This window comes from Aptenodytes patagonicus, unplaced genomic scaffold, assembly GCF_965638725.1.
Source record: "Aptenodytes patagonicus unplaced genomic scaffold, bAptPat1.pri.cur scaffold_77, whole genome shotgun sequence".
Taxonomy (NCBI): domain Eukaryota; kingdom Metazoa; phylum Chordata; class Aves; order Sphenisciformes; family Spheniscidae; genus Aptenodytes; species Aptenodytes patagonicus.
The window spans coordinates 1-22,759 of NW_027472026.1; the positions used below are offsets into that span (position 1 = coordinate 1).

The following is a 22,759-nucleotide window of genomic DNA, read 5'->3' on the forward strand; positions in this document are numbered from 1 at the left end:
GGGGACGAGGACACGGAGGGGGACGAGGACGCGGCCGGCCGGGGCAGCACCAGGAGCAGGCGGCGGCGGCGTTGGCGGGGTCGGTGCAGGACGAGGTGCTGGTGCCGGCGGAGCCGGGAGCACTGCGCTACCTGGAGCGGCACTACCAGGACCTGCTGGCCAGCATCCCCGAGGTCTCCCTGCTGCCGCTGGAGGGGGAGGACGTCGCCGGCTTCCGGGTGAGCTGCGGGCAGGGGTCCGTGCCTGCGGCTCCCGCCTCCCCTTGCTCGTCGGCAGGTCCGCGGCGCCCGGCGGCAAGGGCCGCCGGTGCCGGCGCAGCGGGCAGGCCCTGACCGCCTGGCCCTCACCGGCAGGTGAGTGGGGAAACGGGCCGGTGCCGGGCAGCGGCCGATTTCCTGCAGAGCCTGCTGGGCACCGTGGGCTCACAGCCGGTGACGCTGCGGTTCCCCGGCGTCGCCCGCTTCCTGTGGGACGAGGGGGGGCAGAGCATCCTCCGGCAGCTGGAGAGCCGCTTCCAGTGCATCATCGATCTGGACGGCGTCCACTGGAGCCCCCCGGACCCCCAGGTATGGCCAGCACCCACCCTGACCGGGGAGGGCGGGGGAGCCGGCACCGGAGCCGCCGGGAGGCGGGTGCTGTCATGCCCGTCCCTGCCACGCACGTGCAGCACTGGTGACGGTGTCCTGCCTCTCCGTCCCCACAGCCGGAGCTGGTGGAGCTGCTCCCCCCGAGCTGCCGCCGGGACCCCCTGCCCACGGCACTGCGCTCCCGGCACCGGGGCCTGCCTGATGATGCCGACGGTGCTGATGGTGCCGATGGAGACAGCCTTCACTCCAACATAGGTGAGGGGCGGTGTGGGGTGAGGTGGCCACTCCGGCGCCTGCTCACCCGGCGCCGCGGTGGGAGGGGGCCGCGGACGCCGGTTCCCGCCCCGCGCTGCGGTCGGGACTTGCAGTTGACGCCTCGCCCCTCCCTGCAGAGGAGATCAAGGAGCTGCTGGCGGCGCTGCGCCCCGGCGAGGCCGCCGGTGATGGGGAGCCCGCACTGCAGCCCGGCGACATCCCCGACGGGGAGCAGGACCCCGCCGCCGACCCCCCCGCCGCGGCCGATGGGGAGGGCGCCGGGGAGACGCCGTCGGGCGGGTGGGGGGCCGGGATGGAGGAGGAGGCGCAGATGCTGCTGGCCATCCAGCGCTCCATGGACAGCACGCGGCGCGAGGAGGAGGAGCTGGCGCGTGCCACCGCGCTCTCTCTCTGCTCCTACCGCCGGGAACAGCGGGCAGCGCCCGGCGCGCGGGAGGAGGAGGAGGAGGAGGAGGAAGATGCCGGCCTCCTGGCCGCGCTGGAGGCCTCCCTGGAGGAGGCTCTGCCGGTGGCGGACGCGGCGCGGGTGACACTGTTCTCCTCCTCCGAGCGGGACGTGGCCGCGGTGCCGCGGGAGCTGGAGCAGGCGCTGGAGGGGCGGCTGCGGGCGGAGGAGGTGGAGAGCGAGCGCCTGCGGGCGCTGCCGGCCGCCTGCCGCCGCTGCCTGACCTTCCTGCAGCGCAAGCACGCCGTGCGCCTCTGCCTGTGCGGCGGCACCGCCACGCTGCACGGCTTCGCCGAGTACACCGCTGCCGCCGCCCGCGACCTGGCCCTCCTGCTGCAGCGGCTGCCGCAGCCGGAGCATGGCCCCCCCGCCGCCACTGCTGCGCGCTGGGTGCGCTGGGACGCCTCCGGCACCGCCATCCCCTACGCCCTCGAGGCCACCGCGCTGCTGGAGCGGGCCTGGCAGCGCCGGGAGCGCCGGCTGGACCTGCTGCTGGACGGCCGGCCCTTCACCATCGACTTTGAGCGGATGGAGGAGTACGACATCGGCAACGCCTGCGCCTTGGCCGTCTCCCGTAGCCGGCCCCCGACGGAGAGCGCCTGCTCTCTGCTCGGTGCGTGCCGCTGCCCCCAGCATCGCCGGCGCTGTGCCGCCAGCACCGCACCGTGCAAGCGGGATGGTGCCGTGGGGCCGGTCCCGCCCTGCTGCGGGGTCCCCTGCCCGGGGAGGCGCTGTGCCGCGCCGGGGTTCACCCGGGGCTGTGTCCGGCAGGGCCGGAGGCGCTGGGCCTGGAGGAGGAGGTGAGGCTGATGCCGCTGGCCGAGGACTCGGAGGAGTTCCGCGACACCGTCTGCCACTTCTACGAGACGCTGGAGGAGCTGCACGGCAAGATCAGCATCGTCAAGGTGGGTGCCGGTGGCGCCGGGGGGGCGGAGGGGGGACACATGGACGACACAGGACCCCGGCCAGGGGTGTCCCCGCGGCAGAGCCCCGGACGCTGCGGTGCTGCCCGGCAGGTGGAGAAGCTGATCCACCCGCTGCTGTACAAGCAGTACCAGCTGAAGAAGGCCAGCATGGAGAAGGCCTGCGCCAGCGGCGCGGTGGAGCGGATCCTCTTCCACGGCACCACCGAGACCTCCAGCCGCGAGATCTGCTTGCACGGCTTCAACCGCAGCTTCTGCGGCAAGAACGGTGAGCGCTGGCGAGGGGTGCCGATCCGGGCATGGTGCTGCCGGCACGCGCTCCCGCCCCGGTGCTGCCGGCTGACACCCCCCCCCGCTCCCCCCGGCCCCGCAGCGGCTCTCTACGGGCTCGGCGTGTACTTTGCGGTGCACGCGGCGGTCTCGGTGCAGGAGCAGTACTCGCCGTGCAGCGCCGACGGCAGCAAGTACGTCTTCGTGGCCAAGGTGCTGACCGGGGAGTACGCGGTGGGGGGGCAGGGGCTGCGGGCCCCCCCGCTGCGGAAGGGGGCCGCGGCCCCCCTGCGCTACGACAGCGTGGTGGACAACCCCCTGCAGCCCGCCATCTTCGTCATCTTCCACGACACCCAGGCCTACCCCCAGTACCTCATCACCTGCCGCCGCCACGGGGCCCCCCCCTGAGCCCCCCGGCTCGCCGGCACCCCCCATCCCAGCGCACCAGCCCTGCCTGGGGGGGGGGGGGGGAGGGGGGCACAGGGGTCCCCGTCCTGCCCCGGGGGCTCAGGGGTGTGGGGGTCCCCCCGGGGTGCGGGGGGGGGGGGGGGGGGCGGGTGGTCCCTGCCCTGCCCCAGGGGCTTGGGGTGGGGGGGTCCACCCACCCAGGCGACACTCCCTGCCCCCCCCCCCCCTCCCCCCCCAGCCCCTGGGAAGTGTGGGGGGGGGTGGGGTGCGGGAGGACTCAGGGGGCACCGGTGCAATAAGAGCAAAACTGGGAATAAAATTGGAGCATTTCCCCGTGTCCGGGAGGTGGGGGGGGGGGGGGGGGGGCAGGGCGACCGGGGGGCTGCAGTTCAGGGGTCCCGGAGCTGCCCCACGGCTCTGGGGCTGCGGTCCTGGGCGGGCCGGCCGGCAGCCCCGCGGGGCTCCGAGCTGGGGACTCGCCTGCCGCCACGGTGGTCCCAGGGACACGTGTCCGTGTCGTCCCCCCCCCCCCCCCCCAGCTTGTCCCTGCCTGTCCTGGGACCGGGTCGTCACCCCATCAGCTCGTCCCCCTCATCTGGGGACGTGGTCCCTTTTGGGCTTACCCTGCTCATCTGGGGGACGTGGTCCTCCCCAGGTTTGTGTCCCCCCCTGGTCCTGGGGATGGGGTCCCCCCTGTGTTCATCCCCCCCGTCCTGGGGATAGGGTCCCCCCTGTGTTCATACCCCACATCTTGGGAATGGGGTGCCCCCCAGGCTCATCCCTCCCTGTCCTGAGGATGGGGTCCCCCCCTGTGTTCATCCTCCCCCCCCCCTCGTCCCGGGGATGGGGTGCCCCCCAGGCTCATCCCCCCCTGTCCTGGGGATGGGGTCCCCCCTGTGTTCATCCCCCCCGTCCCAGGGATGGGGTCCCCCCTGTGTTTATACCCCCCCCCCATCCTGGGGATGGGATCCCCCCTGTGTTCATCCCCCCCTGTCCCAGGGATGGGGTCCCCCCTGTGTTTATACCCCCTATCCTGGGGATGGGGTGCCCCCCAGGCTCATCCCCCCCTGTCCTGAGGATGGGGTCCCCCCTGTGTTCATCCCCCCCCCCCCCGTCCTGGGGATGGGGTCCCCCCTGTGTTCATCCCCCCCACCTCGTCCCGGGGATGGGGTGCCCCCCAGGCTCATCCCCCCCGGTCCCAGGGATGGGGTCCCCCCTGTGTTCATCCCCCCCCCCCCCCCGGGGGTCAGACCCCCCCCCCCCGGGCTCGCTCTGCAGCCCCGGTGCAGGCATGAGCGTGGGACGCAGGATGCGGTGCTGGGAGAAGCCGACATCTGCCGGCCCCGGGGGGCCGAGAGCAGAGCCGCAGCCTCGTCTGCCCACGCCAGGGGCTCGGCCATTCCCCCCCCCGCCTCTGCCCAGGGGGGGGGACCCCCAGTGGGGTCGTTCCCCCCCCCGAGTCCCCGGTGCCGGGAGGGGAGACGTCCTCCGGGACCATGGTGGGCTCAGGGTGGGCGCGGGGGCTGCGGATGGATGTGGGTGGGAAGGATGGGGGGAGGCGAGGGGCACGTGTGTGGGGTGCCGGGGACGCCGTAGGGCTGCTGCCCCGTTGCCTGCACAGGCCGTGCCCGCAGCCCTGCGGTCCTGGCTGGGGCTGGGGGTCACGGGGCTCCAGCCCGGTGCTGGTGCCGGTGGCACTCGAGGGTGCTGCGGCACCGCTGGGTGCCCCGGCTCGGCCCCAGGCCTGCTGGCAGCCGGGCAGCGACGGCATTTCGGCTCTGCTGTGCGGCTGGGCCCCGGCTGGGGCGGGGGGGCACATGGTCCTGGGCTGGCATCGGCGCCGGGAACCCTCTGTGCTCTCTGCCAGCCCCGGCAATGCCGGCGCCGAGGGTGCCCATGCCTGGCCTGGTGCAAGGGACGGGTTTACAGCATCGCCCACCCACGCCAGCATCACCCACCTATGCCGGCATTGCCCACCCGTGCCAGCGCTGCCCCCCCCCCCCCCCCCCCGGCATCGCCCACCCGTGCCAGCGCTGCCCCCCCCCCCCCCCCGGCATCGCCCACCCGTGCCAGCGCTGCCCCCCCCCCCCCCCCCCGGCATCACCCACCCGTGCCAGCGCTGCCCCCCCACCCCCCACCCCCCCGGCATTGCCCACCCGTGCCAGTGCTGCCCTCCCCCCCCCCCCCCCGCTGGCATTGCCCACCCCGTGCCGGCGGGCGGGTGGGCAGCGTGGGGCTGGGGGCTGCCAGTGGGAGCAGCTGCAGGGCCGTGGCGTGCTCCGGCGGGGTTTCGACGCGGCAGTGCTGCCGCTGCCGGTCTGGTCTGGTCGGGATGAGGCTGTTCCCACGGCCTCTGCCACAGATCCGGCGCCGGGGCTGCCGGGCTGCGGGGACGGAGCTGGGAGGGGGGGGACGGGCAGAGCTGGGGTGCAGGCAGAGCTGGGGTGCAGGCAGGGGGTACGGGCTGTGCCGTGGGTGCAGGCAGAGCTGAGGGCAAGCAGGGGGGGCAGTCTGTGCTGTGGTTGCTCTGTTCCCCCCCCCCCCCCCCCCCCCACGCGGGCTTGCTTTATCAGGCAGCGGATTTGTGGGGGCCCCTGAGCCCCGGCGCTGGGAACGTCCGGACCCCGGGGCTGGATCTGGCCCCGCTCCCGCTCCCCCTTCCCATGGGGTGTCGAGGGGCCGGGAGCCGCCGGCGGGTTGGGAGCGGCAGCGCGGCCCTGCCAGGCCTGCGGTTTGGCACCGCCATGGAGTCAGCAACCAGCGAATGCTCCGGAGCCTTCCTTCCTCTGCCTGCTGTTAACCCTGCCCGTGCTGCAGCCTGCCTGCGCTGCGCCCTGCCTGCGCTGCGCCCTGCCAGCACTGTGCTGCCTGCGGTTCACCTGCCTGCGCTGCACCGTGCCGATGCTGCACCTGCCTGCGCCGCATCCTGCCTGCGCCGCGTCCTGCCTGCGCCGCGTCCTGCCTGCGCCGTGTCCTGCCTGCGCTGTGCCCTGCCTGCGCTGCCTGCCCCAACCCCAGCCCCAGCCGCAGGCAGGTCACTGGTGGGCACCGTGGGGGTGCAGGAGGGCTCCTCTGCACCCACCCCACCCCCCCCCCACCTGAGCTGTGCTGGGGAGGAACATGGGGAGCGGCGGGGGCTTCCGTCCTGCCCACCCTCCCGGCAGGGACCCCCATCGTGGGCAGAGCCAGCAGCCTCGAGGCTGCGGTCGTGCCCCATCAGGTGCCGGTGCCGGTGCCGGCCGACCCGCGGTGGGCACCCTCGGGAGCCGGGGGTGGCGCATGGCGGGACCCCCCCCGGCGGGGGCAGCGGCGGCCCCCTCCTGCTCCCCGAGAGGGTTAAGGCCCCGCAGGCAGCTGCCTGCTGCTGCCGGCCTGGCCCCGGCCCAGGCTGGTTGGGGCAGGCAGCGGGAGCCTCCGGCAGGGATGAGTCAGGCAGGGGAAGCGCCGGGGCCGTGGGATCCGCTGGAGCCGGCCGGGGCCGGGGGGGGGGGGGGGGCAGCAGGCATGGGCTGCAGGCAGCCTGCCTGGCTGGGGACACATCCGCCAGCTGTGTGGGGAGGGGGGGGGCACCCCACGGCATCGCCCCCCTGCTGACGGGGTTGCCCACTGGGCACGGGGGACACGGGGGGCGCAGGAGATGCAGGGGATGCAGGAGATGCAGGGGACACGGGGGGGTGCAGGGGACATGAGGGGGGTGCAGGGAACACGGGGGGTACAGGGGACACAGGAGGTGCAGGGGACACGGGGGGGTGCAGGGGACACGGGGGGTACAGGGGACACGGGGTACAGGGGACACGGGGGGTGCAGGGGACATGGGGGGCGCAGAGGACACGGGGGTGCAGGGGACACGGGAGGTGCAGGGGACATAGGGGGTACAGGGGACACGGGGGGGTGCAGGGGACATGGAAGGTGCAGGGGACACGGGGGGGTGCAGGGGACACAGGGGGTACAGGGGACATGGAAGGTGCAGGGGACACGGGGGGTACAGGGGACACGGGAGGTGCAGGGGACACGGGGGGTGCAGGGGACACGGGGGGTACAGGGGACACAGGAGGTGCAGGGGACACAGGGGGCGCAGGGGACACGAGGGGTGCAGGGGACATGGGGGGCACAGGGGACACGGGAGGCGCAGGGGACACGGGGGGCGCAGAGGACATGGGGGATGCAGGGGACACGGTGCAGGGGACACGGGGGGCGCAGGGGACACGGGGGTACAGGGGACATGGGAGGTGCAGGGGACACGGGGGGTACAGGGGACATAAGGGGCACAGGGGACACAGGGGGCACAGAGGATGCGGGGGGTGCAGGGGACACAGGGGGTACAGGGGACACGGGGGGCGCAGGGGACACGAGGGGGGTGCAGGGGACACGGGGGGTACAGGGGACACGGGGGGTGCAGGGGACATGGGAGGTGCAGGGGACATGGGGGGGATGCAGGGGACACGGGGGGGGTGCAGGGGACAGGGCTGTGCAGCGGAGCTGCCTGCCAGACACGGGGCACAGGGGACCTGGGGGACGCAGGGGACAGGGGGGATGAAGGGAATGGGGGCACCAGGGCCGTGCAGTGCCGCTGCCTGCGGGACACGGGCTGGGGGGAATGTGGGGACCCCGGGGACGTGGGGGGCGCGGGGGTTAAAGGGGACGCAGGAGACACAGGGGACAGGGCGGCAGAGCTGGGGTGCAGAGCTGCTGCCGGACAGGGTTTGGGCAGGCAGGAGAGGTGGCTTGGCCGGGGACAGCCCTGTGTCCCCCCCCCCCAGCGCTGGCCCCCGCTGCCCCGCGCTGCAGCCAGGCCGGATCCTGGCGTCGCGCCTGCTCTGCCGTGTCCGGCTCCTTCCCCGGCCGGGGTCCCGGTGGGACCGGGAGCGCCTGGGGACAGGGTGCGGGGGCCGGGGGGGGGGCTGTCCCTCTCCGGTGGCAGGCGCGGTCCCCAGAGGGGGAGCGGGGCTGGGAGCGTCCCCGAGCCCGGCGGGGTGAGTCAGCGGGAGGGGCTGCACATCTGGAGCTCATCGTCCCACAGCTGGAGCGGGGAGCAGGCGGGTAATGGGGCCGGCTCGGCACGTAGCCCCCCGGCACAGCCCGGCTGCAGCGTGTCCCCGCCGGGTGGGGGGCGGCCAGTCACCCCCCGTGGCTGTGGGTGCCGGGGGTCCCCCGCCCGGCCCCCCACGTAGGTCCCAGGGGATGCCACCATGCATCGGCGGGCGGCTCAGGGCAGGACAGCCCCCACGGGGTCCCCCATGTTCCCCGCTGCCCCCCCCCCCCCCCCGGTGCCGTGGAGACCCTGCAATGGGCCTGCATGAGGAGGGTAGCCCCGGATCATCCCCATGTGCCGGAGCCCAGCAGGACAGCCGGGAGGTGCCGGGGACCCCCCACCCCATGGGGTGACGGCAGCCGCCACGGTGCGGCTCACCTTCCGCGTGGGCAAACGGCGGGCAGCCGGCAGGCAGTGGGGGGCACGGCCGCCCTGCGGCATCCCCGAGGGCACCCACCGAGAGGCACCGGGGCACACGTGGGCACGCGGACGGGGGCATGAGCCGGTGTGGTGCCGTGGGCTCTCGGCGGCACACATTCAGGGAGCACATGGCAGTGTGTGCCGAGTGCCGCACCACCGGCTCCAACACCAGCACCGTCGGCTCAGGGTGAGCTGGGGGGGATGCCGGGACAGGGCTGGCACGCGGCACCGCACAGATGTGTGTCTGCCCCAGCATGATGTGACGCTGTGCCTGGGGATGGCGTGGGGCGGTGAGTGCCGGGATCCCCGGCGGGGGCGGCGTGCCAGGCCCTGGCACATGTGTCGGCGCTGATCAGCTCGCTCTGCTCCCCCGGGGAAGCCACCGGGAAGCGCGAAGCCGCTGGCGGACGCGGAGGTAAGAGCCAAGAGAGACGTCCCGGTGCCTCGGCAACTCCCCATGCCTGGTGCTGGGGGGTGCAGAGGGGGTGCCCTGGTGACGCTGGGGGGTCCTGGCTACGCCACCAGCCCCACGGGTGTTGCGCCAGCCGCCAGCCTTGAGGGGGGAGAGCTCAGCGCTGCCGGTGCCAAGCATGCCGGACCTTTGTCCCCTGGCCCCGAGGAGCCCATGGGGCTGAGCGCGGCGCTGAAAGGGGCCCTTTGTCTGGGCTCCTGCTGAGGGGAGTCGCTCGCTGCTCCCGTGCCGGGACCGGCACATGATCGTGGCGAGGGCGGCTCTGCCAAGCACAGAGTCCTGCCTGCCTGCTGGAGGGACCGGCAGCCCTGGGCAGCGGCACTGCCTTCCTGGTACCGCAGGCAGCGAGACCGGGCAGGGGGAGGCTAAGGCTGCCTGCCCCATCGGGGCACGCGCCGGCTGCGGGTAGGCTGCAGGCAGGCACCCGGCTGCGGGCCAGCGTCCAGCTGCAGGCAGGCTGCAGGCAGGCACCCGGCTGCAGGCGAGCATCCAGCTGCAGGCAGGCTGCAGGCAGGCACCCGGCTGCAGGCAGGCTGCAGGCATCCAGCCACGGGCAGGCTGCAGGCAGGGGGTGGGTGGGTGTGGGTGTGTGTGGGGGGTGCCGTGGACTGTGGGCCCCCGTGCTGGGGGTCTCACGGGGCAGTGTCTTTGCATTGCAGAGGGGCCGGAGGAGGGGCCCGAAGCCGAGCTCGGCGCCTGGCGGAGGTCGGAGGCCAGCGCACGCCGGCGGCACGCACCGCGGTAGGGACCCCGGGGCCCCCGCGGAGCTGGGAGGGGGACCCCGCCCTGAGCCGGGCTCCTGGCGCTGCTGGCTGCCGTGTCACGCTGCCCGGGTCTGGGGTCCCCGGGGGTCTCCGCACCCCACGGGGCCATTGTGGGTGCCGGCTGTGCTGGGGTCTGAGGGGTTAGTTTGACACGTGTCAGCCCCGGTGCGGCGGCGCTGTGGGGCTGGGGTGGGTGCTGTGCTGTGCCGTGCCGCAGCTGCGCGGCCGGGCAGCCGGATGTGGCTGGGAGGCGCCGGGAGGCACCAGGAGGCACGAGGCCAACGTGCCGGTGTGACAGCACGGCAGGGAGAGCATCCGCGGCCCGGCCTCCCCTGGCACCGTGGGGCAGAGCTCGGCCACCCGTGGGGGTGGACGCCGAGGGGTGGCTGGCAGGTGTGGGCGCAGTGCCGCAGGGCGCCCCGGTGTGTGGGGCGCTGTGCCGGCAGCGGGGCTGGTCAGGGCGCGGCACCCAGCTGGATGAGACCCGGCACAGGAACAGGGCCGAGCGGAGGCCCCGGGCACCCCCTCGCACCCCCCAACACCCCAGGTAACCCCAGGCACCGCTGGCACCCCCCGGCACCCCCCGGGCACCCCCGGCACCCTGCCAGCCCTGCTGCCTCCCGGCATTGCCATGCCGCAGGGCGGGGGTCAGGGCTGGGGGTGCTGAGCCCCTGAGCAGCCCCAGTGCGCGTGTGCGCTTGGCAGGGGTGTGTGTGTGTGCACGTGTGCACACGCGTGTGCCCGTATGCGTGTGCACGCCGGTGTTTGTGTCTGCGTGTGCCGGCGTGTGCACTGTGCGTGCATGCAGCCGGGCACATGCGGGCACACGCGTGTTCATGCCCACGTGTGCCTGCTTTTGCATGTGCACACGCAGCGGGGGGGTTGCACACGTGTTCGGGCAGTTACGCGTGTGCACTCTCGTGTACGTGCATCCACGTGTGTTAATGACGTGCATGTACGTGCATGGGGCAGATCGGCACATGTGTGTGCATGCGTGTGCGTGTCTGTGAGTGCGTGTGCGTGCCTGTACACACGCGCAGATCCGTTCATCGGTGTGTGCACACGCATGTACCTTCAGGAGAGCGTGCACGGGCATCCACACCCATGCGTGCCTTCGGGCACCCGGGGGCCCCTGGCTCCGTCCCACGGCACCGTCACCGCAGAGCTCCCAGGCACCGCGGCGGCTGCTGACCGGCGGGGCTGAGGCCGGCAGCCAGCACCGTCTCCGCTTCCCAGCACCGTCTCCGCTTCCCGGCAGGCGTGCCGGCTGCCAAGGGGCTCGCCAGCTCCCAAGGGCTCACCGGCTGCCAGGGGCTGGCCGGCCCCTCCTGCAGTGTCGGAGGCTGGAGCCGAGCTCCATCCTTGCTGCCAGAGCTGCTCTGGCCTGCCCGGCCCTGCCGGCGGCTGCAGCCGGAGGAGAGGCAGGCAGGCAGGCAGGCAGGGTGTGGGCAGCTGGGCCGGGGCCCATGCCGGGGAGCGGGTGCAGAGGCCGTGCGGTGGGCGAGCCAGGGAATCCTGGCGTCATCCCTCCGCCGCGGCGGCGCACGTGGTCTCTGGATGCGGCAGATGGCAGCAGCATGCGCTCCTGCTGAGGCCGGCAGCCGGCAAACACGCTGCCTGCACGCCTGCCTGGGTGGCGGCACCCTCCTGCCACCCCGGAGCCCTGCCCGTGGCGTGCCCGCGGCCAGGACGGGCAGGGCTGGGGCAGCCAGGACTGGGTGCGGGGGATGGAGCCAGCACCCCAGCTGCGCCCATGCCGTGGGCTGGCATCGCCGGCTGGCATCGCCGTCCGTGGGCCCCTTGGGCTGGCGGGGCATCCCTGCAGTGCCATCCGCTGGGCAGGGTGTCCCCGGTGACGCTTGGCTGAGCAGCCGCCGGTGCCGCGGTGGCGTAAACAAGCTGGGAGCTGAGGGCGGCTGCGCCGGGCCGGGAGGAACTGGGTCATGTGAAGGCTGGCTGATGCCGTGCGGCGCCGGCCGCCGTGGCACTGGGAGCAGGCGCAGGTGCCCCGGTGCGGCGGGCAGGGTGCGCTGCCTGACCCGGCGGTGATCACGGTGCATGGGTAACGAGGCGCTGGCAGGCGGAAGGGGTGTGGGGGGCTGTGGGGGTGCAGGTGGGTGCTGGCAGTGCCAGGGCTGTGGAGGGTGGCGCCAGTGCCAGAGTAAACGGCACGAGGCCTGGCGTATCCCTGGTGCCGGCGAGGCCGGGGCCTCCTGTGGCCCCCGGCCCTGCCATGAGGCAGCTCCCGGGGGTCTGGCCGCTGTGGCCCAGGGCCCCCCTCGCCAGGCCGCTGCCCGCGCTATGCCTGTGCCCCACAACTCCCGGTGCTGCCCGTGCCCGGCACCACTCACCCGGGGGGTCCCGGCCGGGCCGTGCTGGTGGGTGCTGCCCCGGTGGGGAAAGCAGCCGGGCGAGGGGCCATGCCTGCCGCTGCCCCCAGCCCCCTGCCGCTGCCTGCCCGCTGCTGCCAGTTCTGGCTGGTGAGGGCGGGCAGTGCTGGGTGCGGGGGGGGGGCTGCAGCAGGTGGGGTGCCCACCCCGGGGATCCGGGGTGTGTGGGGATGGGGGGGCTGTGGGGCCGGGGTCTATGGGGCAGGGGGCTGTGGGGATGGGGGGCTGTGGGGCAGGGGGCTGTGGGGACACCGGGGCGGGGGGCGGCTTGCCCGGGGCTGTGTGGGGAGGGGCTGCAGGGGAGCTGCCCCCGGCCCTGACAGGGGTGGGGGGAGGGGGAGCCCCAGGGTGTGGCCCTGGGCGGTGCTGGAGGAGGGGGCCGGGCAGGGCCGGGCAGGACCCTGCCTGCACCTGGGTGCGCGGGGGCGGGTAACCCTGGCTGCACTGGGTGCACTGGTGGGGCTTAACACCCACCACGCTGGGTGCAGTGGTCGGGGTGAACCCCCGACGCGCTGGGTGCACTGGGTGTGGTTAACCCCTGACGCGCTGGGTGCGCTGGGTGCAGTGGTCGGGGTGAACCCTTTCCGCACTGGGTGCACTGGGTGCAGTGGCCATGGTCAGTGCTCTCCACATCGGGTGCACTGGGTGCGGCGGTCGGGGTGAACCCTTTCTGTGCTGGGTGCACTGGGTGCAGTGGTTGGGGTTAACCCTTTCCACGCTGGGTGCACTGGGTGCAGTGGCCATGGTCAGCGCTCTCCACACTGGGTGCACTGGGCGCGGCAGTTGGGGTGAACCCTTTCTGCACTGGGCGCGGTGGTCGGGGTGAACCCCTGATGTGCTGGGTGCACTGGGTGTGCTGGTCGGGGTGAACCCTTTCCGCACTGGGTGCACTGGGTGCAGTGGTCGGGGTTGACCCTTTCCGCGCTGGGTGCACTGGGTGCAGTGGCCATGGTCAGCGCTCTCCACACCGGGTGCACTGGGCGCGGCGGTCGGGGTGAACCCCTGATGCGCTGGGTGCACTGGGTGTGCTGGTCGGGGTGAACCCTTTCCGCACTGGGTGCACTGGGTGCACTGGGTGCAGTGGTCGGGGTTAACCCTTTCCGCGCTGGGTGCACTGGGTGCAGTGGCCATGGTCAGCGCTCTCCACACTGGGTGCACTGGGCGCGGTGGTCGGGGTGAACCCCTGATGCACTGCGTGCACTGGGTGTGCTTGTCGGGGTGAGCCCCTGATGTGCTGGGTGCACTGGGTGCAGTGGTCGGGGTGAACCCCTGACGTGCTGGGTGCACTGGGTGCAGTTAACCCCTGACGTGCTGGGTGCACTGGGTGCAGTGGCCATGGTCAGCGCTCTCCACACCGGGTGCACTGGGCGCAGTGGTCGGGGTGAACCCTTTCTGCACTGGGTGCACTGGGCACGGTGGTCGGGGTGAACCCCTGACATGCTGGGTGCACTGGGTGCAGTGGCCATGGTCAGTGCTCTCCACACCGGGTGCACTGGGCGCGGCGGTCGGGGTGAACCCCTGATGCGCTGGGTGCACTGGGTGTGCTGGTCGGGGTGAACCCTTTCCGCACTGGGTGCACTGGGTGCACTGGGTGCAGTGGTCGGGGTGAACCCCTTCCCCGCTGGACGCCGTGGTCACGGTTAACCCCTTCCCCGCTGGACGCCGTGGTCACGGTTAACCCCTTTCCACGCTGGGTGCACCGCTGAGGGTTAACCCTCCCGCTGGCTGCGGCGGCCCCGCGGGGGAGGGGGGGGCGGGGGCGGGTGGGGAGGTGAGATAGGCGCCCCCCCCACTCCCGCCCCGCCCCGCTCCCCCCCCGCCTGCCGGGCCCCGCCGCGCCGCTGCGGGAGCGGGAGGCGGTGCCGGTGCCGGTTGAGCCCCCGGTGCCGGTGCCGGTGCGGGTGCAGCCCCCGGTGCCGGTGCGGGTGGAAGCCCCCGGTGCCGGTGGAGCCCCCGCCGCTGGCCGCAGCCCCCCGGTCATGCCCGCCCGGCGCGCCCCGGCGGACAGCGCGGCCCTCGGTGAGTCCGGGCGGCGGCGGGGGCCGGTCCGCGCGTGGGTTCCCCCCCCCCGCGGCGGCGCGGCCGCGGTCCCCCGTGGGCCGCCGGCGGGCAGAGGCGCGGCGTGGGGCCGGGGACCTGCTGGGAGCAGCGGGGGGGGGGGGGTGTCCGTGGGGTGCAGAGTGTGGGGAGGTGTCTGTGCTGCAAGATCCGTGGGGTCCGTGGGGTGCGGGGGGGGGGACGGGACTGTGTTGCAGGAGCTGTGGGGTGCGGGGGGCCGGTGCTGCAGGAGCCGTCAGGCCTGTGGGGTGCAGGGCGGGGGGGCTGTGCTGCAGGAGCCCAGGGGTCTGTGGGGTGCAGGGCGGGGAGGGGGGGGTCTGGGGGTCGCAGGGTGGGGGGGTCGGTGCTGCAGGAGCCGTCAGGTCTGGGGGTGCAGGGCGGGGGGGCTGTGCCGCAAGAGCATGCGGCCTGGGGGTGCAGGGTGGAGGGCTGTGCTGCAGGAGCCGTGGGGCCTGGGGGTGCAGCGGGGGGGGGGGGGGGCGTGTGTCTGTGCTGTGAGTGTGGGATCTGTGGGGTGCAGGGGGGGGCTGTGCAGTGAGAGTGTGGGGCCTGGGGGTGCAGGGTGGAGGGCTGTGCTGCAGGAGCCGTGGGGCCTGGGGGTGCAGCGTGGGGGGGGGGGGTGTCTGTGCTGTGAGTGTGGGATCTGTGGGGTGCAGGGTGGGGGGGGCTGTGCAGTGAGAGCGTGGGGCCTGGGGGTGCAGCGCATGAGGGGGCTGTGCGGCACGGGGGGGTGCATGGGGCAGGGGGCTGTGCTGGGGGTGTGTGTGGGGCGTTTGGAGGCGTTTCCAGCTGAGGCACCACATCCCTGGGGGGTGGGCAGGGTGTGGGGTGGGGGGAGCTCAGGCTGGGGGTGCCATGGGTGCCTGTGGGTCGGGGGGGAGGCGGCGCATCAGGCCTGGGGTGCAGGTGGGCTGCGGGGCCGGGGGCTGTGGGGGAGACGTGGGTGATGGAGCTGGTGAGTCAGGCTTGGCACAGGCACGTGCCGCGCTGCCCGTCCCCTACTCGCCCCACGCACGCGTGTGTCCACCCCCTGCTCGCCCCACACGCCTGCCCCACACGCCTGCCCCCATGCTGAGGTACTTGGCCAGGGGGTCCGGGGGCTTTGGGGCCGGCTGTGGCCCCGTGGGACCTGGCTGGGCTGTGGTGGGAGGGCCGGGGGGGGGCTGGGCTGGCTCCACTCCCGGTCCCAGCCGCGGCGGTTGCTGCAGCCGGTGGCTCATGGGCTGGGACCGGGCGCGGGGGCACCTTCTGGAAGGTTTTTGGCTAAAATGGCCCAACCGCTGGAGGCTAGGAGAAAATTCTCCTGCCGCTGACACCAGCTGCCGGTGCCGTTGTGCCGGGGGGGCCGCGGGGCTGCCGTGCGTTGGCACGAGCCCCTGGAAGGGCCGGGGCCGGTGAATCTGCCGGTTTTGGAGCTTCTGCAAATGGCGCCTCAGCAGCAGCAAACGCCCCGGGGGGGGGTGCTGGGCCGGGGGGCTTGGCCGGGCCCTGTCCCCTGCCCCCCCGGGATCCCGGGGCTGGCTGCCCTGGTGGCAGGGGCCCGTCCGTCCTCGCTGCCCAGCGCGTTCCAGCACCGAGCGGTGCGGGATCCGGTGGGAAAAAATAACCCGAGCTGGTGTAACCGCGGGCGGCTCGTGGCGGTGCCACGCGCGGAGGCAGGATGGTGGAGGCGGGGTGGCGGAGGCATCCGCACCGCTGCCGGCTCTGACGTGCCGTTTCGCTTGGCAACCTCTGTCACGCTCCCCCGGGAGCGCTCCCTGCGCAGGGCTGGGGCCGGCACCGTGGGACCGCCGGCTCGGCCGGGCCCTGGGCAGCCTCTCCTGGCTGCGGAGCCGAACCGGCTGGCGGGCCCGTGGCACCTTGCCCGGTCTCCGGTGGCCCCGATGCCGACACGGCCTCGTCCCCCGCGGCTCTTGTCTGGCAGGTCTGCCTGTGCCCCCTGCCCTGAGCTGCGGGGACGGGCTTTTGGGGCATCACCGGTGGGGGGTCCCCCCAGATGAGTGCCCGGTGGCCCCGTGGCCGTTCCCAGTGCAGGACCTGCACGCCGGCTCCTTGTCTGTCCCAGCCGGGGCCGCGGCTCCGTCCTCGGTGCATCCTCCTCCCTGCTTGCCCCCCAGCTCTGGGCATCGCTGCGTCTCCCTGCCGGTCCCCTGCCCGCTGCTGCCCCTTTGCCGTGGTGGCCCCTTGGGTACCGAGGCCTCGGCAGCACCAGCTGGTGCTGTTTGGCGCAGCACCCCCCGGCACAGACCCCGTTTCCCCGGGGTGTCGCGTGCACGAGGTCTCGGCCGGGCGCCCGTCCCGTGGGGCTCGCGGTGCTTCCCGGGGCCCCTTGGTGCTGCTGCAGGGCCAGGTGCGGTGCCACGGGCACTGCCGGCTGCGGTGGGAACCCGGCGACAGGTGTGAGCCGGGACGGTTGGGGCGTGCCCGAAGGCCGGCACTGGGAGCGGCGCTGCCGGTGCCAGCTGCTGGCGAGCAGTGCTGCAGGTGCTGGGGGGTCCTCTGACGTCGTCCCTCTGCCGCAGGAGCCAACATCGGCGGGGTGCCGGGAGCTGGTGGGGATGGCGGAGGAGAGCTCGAGCGGCAGCAGCGGCTCCCCTGGCCCCGGGGACACGCTGCCCTGGAACCTGGCCAAGCACCAGCGCTCCAAGCGCACCAAGGTGGCCGCCGGCAACGGGACGGTGCTGGATCCCGCCGAGAGGGCCGTCATCAGGATCGCAGGTAGGGCTGGCGGCGGGCGCTGCGCCGGGGGTCTGTCCCGGGAGGTGGCAGCTCGGGACACGCCAGGGAGGGGGTCCCTGTGAGCCGAGAGCCGCGGTGGTGGGCTCTGCTCCGGCAGCCCCCGTGGCCACCCAGCTGCCGGGGTGGACCCAGGGATCCCCGGGGATACAGGGACCGTGCGCCGTCGTGTCCGTGCCTGGCCATGGGGCAGTGTGTCCGGCCGAGGGGGTGCTGGGGGGCCCGTGGGGCTCGTGTGCTGGGGGGGCGGGGGCTGTGCCGGGGCAGGACGGTGATGCCGGGGAGGGGGCAGATGCCGAGAAGCCCTGTCCAGCGCGCGCCCACGGCCCCACGCAGCCCTCTCAGGGGGCCGTGGGGCAGGGAGACGTCCCGGGGAGGTGAGGGGCAGGTGAAGCTCCCCCGGGACCAGGGGGGGTCCCAGGGCAGGGCCGGGGAGGGGCTGGCGTGGCCAGCGCTGGGGTGAGGTGGCCTGGCTGTGCCGGAGGTGTCCGGAGGGCTGCGGGACAGCCGAGGGGCGATGCCGTGGGGAGAGCTGGGGGGTGTGCTTGGGGGCACAGGCGTGACGGGGAGCCCTGCGCTGGGCCGGGGAGCCCAGGGGTGACACCACGGCTGGGGGCTGCGCCGGGGTCGGGATGGTGGTGCCGCCGCAGCAAGGACCGTGTCGTCGTGCCGTGCCGCAGAGGCCCGTCGGCAGCGGGGTGCCTGCAGTGTCCCCACGCAGGGCCGGTGTCGGGGCAGGACATGGCTCGGGGGGACGGGTGGGTGCGGGTCCGGCTGCGCCGTGCTGGGGTGTGGGTCCGGCTGCGGGGGCGCACGGGGCTGGGGGCTCTCGTGGCTCCCGGTGGGGCCCCGGTCGGTGCCGCGGGAGTGGTCAGGGGCCCCGGGGGTCTCCGCTGGCCCTGGGGCCGAGTGCTGGGGGGTCCTCGTCCGCCAAGGGGTTGTGTCTTGGGGGACACCAGGGCTGGGTCCCTTGGGGGCAGCAGGGCCACGTGCTGGGGACAGGGCTGGGCTGTCCCTGTGCTCTGCAGTGGAGGCGGATGCCATCAGAGGGTCCCCGGCAACGTGTCCGTGGGGTGTCCCCACGTGGCCGTGTCCCTGCAGCGCCCAGGGCACGTCCCCGGGGTGTCCCCGTGTGGCTGTGTCCCTGGGGTGTCCCTGTGTGGCCGTGTCCCCACAGCACCCAGGACACATCCCTGGGGTGTCCCCGCGTGGCCGTGTCCCTGCAGCGCCCAGAGCACGTCCCCGGGGTGACCCTGTGTGACCATGTCCCCGGTGTGTCCCGACGTGGCCGTGTCCCTGGGGTGTCCCCGCAGCACCCAGGACACGTCCCCAGGGTGTCCCTGCTTGGCCATGTCCCCAGGGTGTCCCTGTGGGGCTGTGTCCCCGGGGTGTCCCCGCGTGGCCACATCCCCGGGGTGTCCCCGCCTGGCCGTGTCCCCGCAGCACCCAGGACACGTGCTGGGCCGGGCTGTCCCCAGGGCTGTGCAGTGGCAGCGGTGGCCGTCAGAGGGCCCCCAGGGCCGTGGCTGTCCCGGGGGGCCACGGTGGCCCCTGCAGCTCGGGGGGCCGTGGCGGGGTGCCCACGGAGCCTCCCCTCGTCCGGGTGGGGCAGACCCACGCCGCCCCTCGATGCCCCGGCTCTGCTGCTGCTGGGGGTCCCACGGGGACTGGGGCCGTGGGGACACCCCTGGGACACCCCCATGGACACCCTGGGGGCACGCCAGGGACGGCAGTCTGCGGTGCAGCCCCCAATGGGGCACTCATGGACACCCCCCAGCCCCCCATAGGGGGGTGCCCCACACCCTTGGTGGGGGGTCCTGCCTCCCCACCTCCTGCCCTTGCCCTTGCTGGTGGAGCGTCGTGCCCCCCCCCCCGTGCCCACCGGTGTGGGGTACAGCGTCCCCCGCTGTGCCCTGTGCCCAGGGGTCTCACTCCTGCCCTATGCCCTCGGTGGGGGCTGTGCCCCCCTCCAGCCCCCTGTCCCCAGCAGTGGGGCCCTGTGCCCTCCCCGTGCTCGGGGGAGCCGTGTGCCCCCTTCCACCCCCGCCGTGGGGCTGTGCCCCCCCTGCCCGGCATGGGCCGCCGTCTGGCCATGGCCATGCCGTGCCGGGGCTGTGCCGCCCGCCGCTACGGCCGGGATTGTTTCCACCACCCGTCCTCTCCCCAATTTAGCACCGCGGCCCAGCGCTGCGGGGGGCCCCACCGTCCTCCCGGCCCTGCAGCGCCTGCGTCCCTCTGGCCGGTGTGGGTGACACCCAGCACCCTTTTTCCCGGGGGCGGCCGGGACCCTACAGCCCCCACATGGGGTTTGGGGTGGGGGGACACAGGCAGTCCCCGGCCACCGCGACCCTGCCCGGCTGCCCTGTCCCTCCATCCTCCCCGTGCCCCAGCCAGCAATGGGGACCAGGGGTCCCAGCCTGGTGGGGGTCCCCATGGCCCCCCAGTCCCGGCTGATGAGGGGGTCCCTGGGACTCTGGGGTCCCTGCTGGTGTTGGGGTCCCCACAGTCCAGCTTGGTGGGGGTCCCAGCTGGCAAGGGAGTCCCTGCTGGTGTTGGGGTCCCTGGGACCCCTGGGGTGATGGGGTCTCCACAGTCCAGCTTGGTGGGGGTCCCAGCTGGTGAGGGGGTCCCTGCTGGTGATGGGGTCCCTGCTGCTGGTGGGGTCCCTGGGACCCCTGGGGTGATGGGGTCCCCACAGTCCAGCTTGGTGGGGGTCCCAGCTGGCAAGGGGGTCCCCTCAGTCCAGCCTGGTGGTGGTCCCCATGGCCCCTGGGGTCCCAGCTGGTGAGGGGGTCCCCGCAGTCCAGCCTGGTGGTGGTCCCCACAGCCCCTGGGGACCCAGCTGGTGAGGGGTTCCCTGCTGGTGTTGGGGTCCCTGGGACCCCTGGGGTGACGGGGTCCCTACAGTCCAGTTTGGTGGGGGTCCCAGCTGGTGAGGGGGTCCCTGCTGTCCCCTCCTGGTGGGTCCCTGGGGTCCCACCTCACAGGTCCGCCCCTGCTGGGGCACAGGGCAGGGCTGAGGGTCTGTGGGTCCCTGCTCGGGGACGTTGGGGGTCCGGAGGGTCCCGGGGCTGGGGGGCAGCGGGGCCGGAGGCCCAGGGCCCCATGGGGGCTGCGGGGTGCATTGGGATGGCGCAGGAGCAGTGGTGGCATCCGGCGCAGCCTGGCCCAGTGGCACTGCGGTGCTGAGTCACAGGGTGGGGCCCCTGCGGTGGGGGGGCTGGCCGAGCCAGCGTGGGGCCGCCTGTACGTGTGGGGTGAGGGGGGGTGCACATGGGGGGCAGCAGCGTGGGGAGTGTGGGGCAGGGCAGGGCGGTGCTGCTGGCACGACCGGGTGTGTGTGGGGTGGTGGAGTGGGGTATGTGGGGGGGTCTGTGTGCACACATGTGTGCGAGGGCAGCCGTGCCTCTGCCCCCGGAGCCTGGCTACTCCCGACACGGGAGGGGTGTCCCCTGGCATGTGCCATGGGTGCCGGCGCCCGGCAAGGGTGTGGAGTGGCCATGTGCCGGCTGGGCCGCGTGCCAGCTGGCCGGGGGCCGTGGCACCCCCTCGTGCCGTGGTGTGGGGCGGGGGTCGAGCCCAGCTGCCAGCGCTGCCCCTGGACCCACTGCCCTTGCGAGGACCGAGCACCTGGCGTGTCCCCATGGGGTGCCCAGCGTGTCCCCTTATAGTGCCCAGCGTCTCCGCATACAGCACCCGGCGTGTCCCCATGGGGTGCCCAGCACGTCCCCCTACAGCACCCGGCGTGTCCCCATACAGCGTCTGATGTGTCCCCATCGGGTGCCCAGCGTGTCCCCATGGGGTGCCCAGCGTGTCCCTGTACAGCACCCGGCGTGTGCCCATGGGGTGCCCAGCATGTCCCTGTACAGCACCCGGTGTGCCCCCATATGGCACCCGGCATGTCCCCATGGGGTGCCCAGTGTGTCCCCATACAGCGCCCGGTGTGTCCCCATGGGGTGCCCAGCGTGTCCTCGTACAGCACCCAGTGTGTCCCCATACAGCACCCAGCGTGTCCCCATGGGGTGCCCAGCGTGTCCCCATACAGCGCCTGGTGTGTCCCTATGGGGTGTCCAGCGTGTCCCCATACAGCGCCTGGTGTGTCCCTATGGGGTGTCCAGTGTGTCCCCATACAGCACCCAGTGTGTCCCTGTACAGCGCCCAGTGTGTCCCCATGGGGTGCCCAGTGTGTCCCCATGGGGTGCCCAGCGTGTCCCCGTACAGCACCCAGTGTGTCCCCGTACAGCGCCCGGTGTGTCCCCATGGGGTGCCCAGTGTGTCCCTGTACAGCACCCAGTGTGTCCCCATACAGCACCCAGTGTGTCCCCATGGGGTGCCCAGCGTGTCCCTGTACAGCGCCCGGTGTGTCCCCATGGGGTGCCCAGCGTGTCCCCATGGGGTGCCCAGTGTGTCCCCGTACAGCGCCCGGTGTGTCCCCATGGGGTGCTCAGTGTGTCCCCATACAGCACCCAGTGTGTCCCCGTACAGCGCCCGGTGTGTCCCCATGGGGTGCCCAGCGTGTCCCCGTACAGCACCCAGTGTGTCCCCATACAGCACCCAGTGTGTCCCTGTACAGCGCCCGGTGTGTCCCCATGGGGTGCCCAGCGTGTCCCCGTACAGCGCCCGGTGTGTCCCCATGGGGTGCCCAGCGTGTCCCCGTACAGCACCCAGTGTATCCCCATACAGCACCCAGTGTGTCCCTGTACAGCGCCCGGTGTGTCCCCATGGGGTGCCCAGTGTGTCCCCATGGGGTGCCCAGCGTGTCCCCGTACAGTGCCCGGTGTGTCCCCATGGGGTGCCCAGTGTGTCCCCATATAGCACCCAGTGTGTCCCTGTACAGCGCCCGGTGTGTCCCCATGGGGTGCCCAGTGTGTCCCCATGGGGTGCCCAGCGTGTCCCCGTACAGTGCCCGGTGTGTCCCCATGGGGTGCCCAGCGTGTCCCCATATAGCACCCAGTGTGTCCCCGTACAGCGCCCGGTGTGTCCCCATGGGGTGCTCAGTGTGTCCCCATGGGGTGCCCAGCGTGTCCCCGTACAGTGCCCGGTGTGTCCCCATGGGGTGCCCAGCGTCCCCCCCACCAAGCAGCGCCCAGCACCCCGGGCTATTTCTGTGCCGGGCCTGGCTGCCGGCAGCCCCGGCTGCAGATTGGGTTTCCCGGGAGCTTTGGGCCTCTATATTTAGGGCTGACGAAGCTCCATCGGTCCCGCTGGGGCCGGCGTTGCCTGGCCCCGGCTTGCCCAGGGCCACCCGCGTCGTCCCCCGGCCGTGCTGTGCTGTGGGGCAGGGCTGGGGGTCAGCCCCATGGCTCGGACGGGACCCCGGCGGGGTGGCAGCTCTCCACCTGGAGCGGGGCGGCAGGTGGCCGTGGGTGGCCGCAGTGGTGCCCCCCCCCGGTGCCTGGGGGTGGTTTGGGACGGTGGCAGCTGGGTCCGGTTTCGGAGAAGAAGCTTTAAAAATACCCCTTGTTCTCATGGTGCCGGCAGCCGGGGGGGGGGTGGGTGGCCCCGTGACGTCCCTGTCCCCACCGGCCGGAGAGCCGCGTCTGCCAGGGAGGGGACCCGCTGCAGCTCCCCGGGGGGAGCCGGGGCAGGAGCCGGGGGTCTCTGTGTGGGGCTGAGCACCCGCTGGAGGAAGGGGCACCCCGTCTGCCCCCCCAGAGCGAGGGTGGGGTGGGGGCGGTGGGTGGGCACACCAGGACGGGAGCCTGGGGGGGGTTCCTGTGCCGGCCGGGGGTTGTATCCATCACCCCCTGTCCCATCCCTCGTCACCTGTGCCCCCAGCCCCACACTGTCCCTTGTCACCTGCCCCCCCGTCCTGTCCCTCGTCACCCGCCCCCCAGCTCCTCAGGGCACACGTGGGTGCCCCATGGCTGGGGCTGGCGGTCCCCACCCCGGGGCGCTTTGGGGCCACGGGCAGTGTCACATCCCCGGCACGGTTTGCCCTGTCTGGGGGGCGTGGGGTGCTCCCGCCTGCCCCATGG

At 73.6% G+C, this 22,759-nt stretch overlaps 1 protein-coding gene across 1 annotated transcript; it reads left to right on the forward strand.

The window, feature by feature from the left end:
* Positions 1-40: 40 nt before the first annotated feature.
* PARP10 (poly(ADP-ribose) polymerase family member 10) lies at positions 41-2,929 on the forward strand (the record flags this gene model as incomplete). Its single annotated transcript, XM_076363682.1, is given in 7 exon segments — positions 41-218; positions 354-566; positions 704-842; positions 980-1,921; positions 2,080-2,213; positions 2,325-2,499; positions 2,605-2,929. Coding segments are annotated over 7 exon segments (2,086 nt in total), but the record flags the coding sequence as incomplete, so codon positions are not given.
* Positions 2,930-22,759: the final 19,830 nt, after the last annotated feature.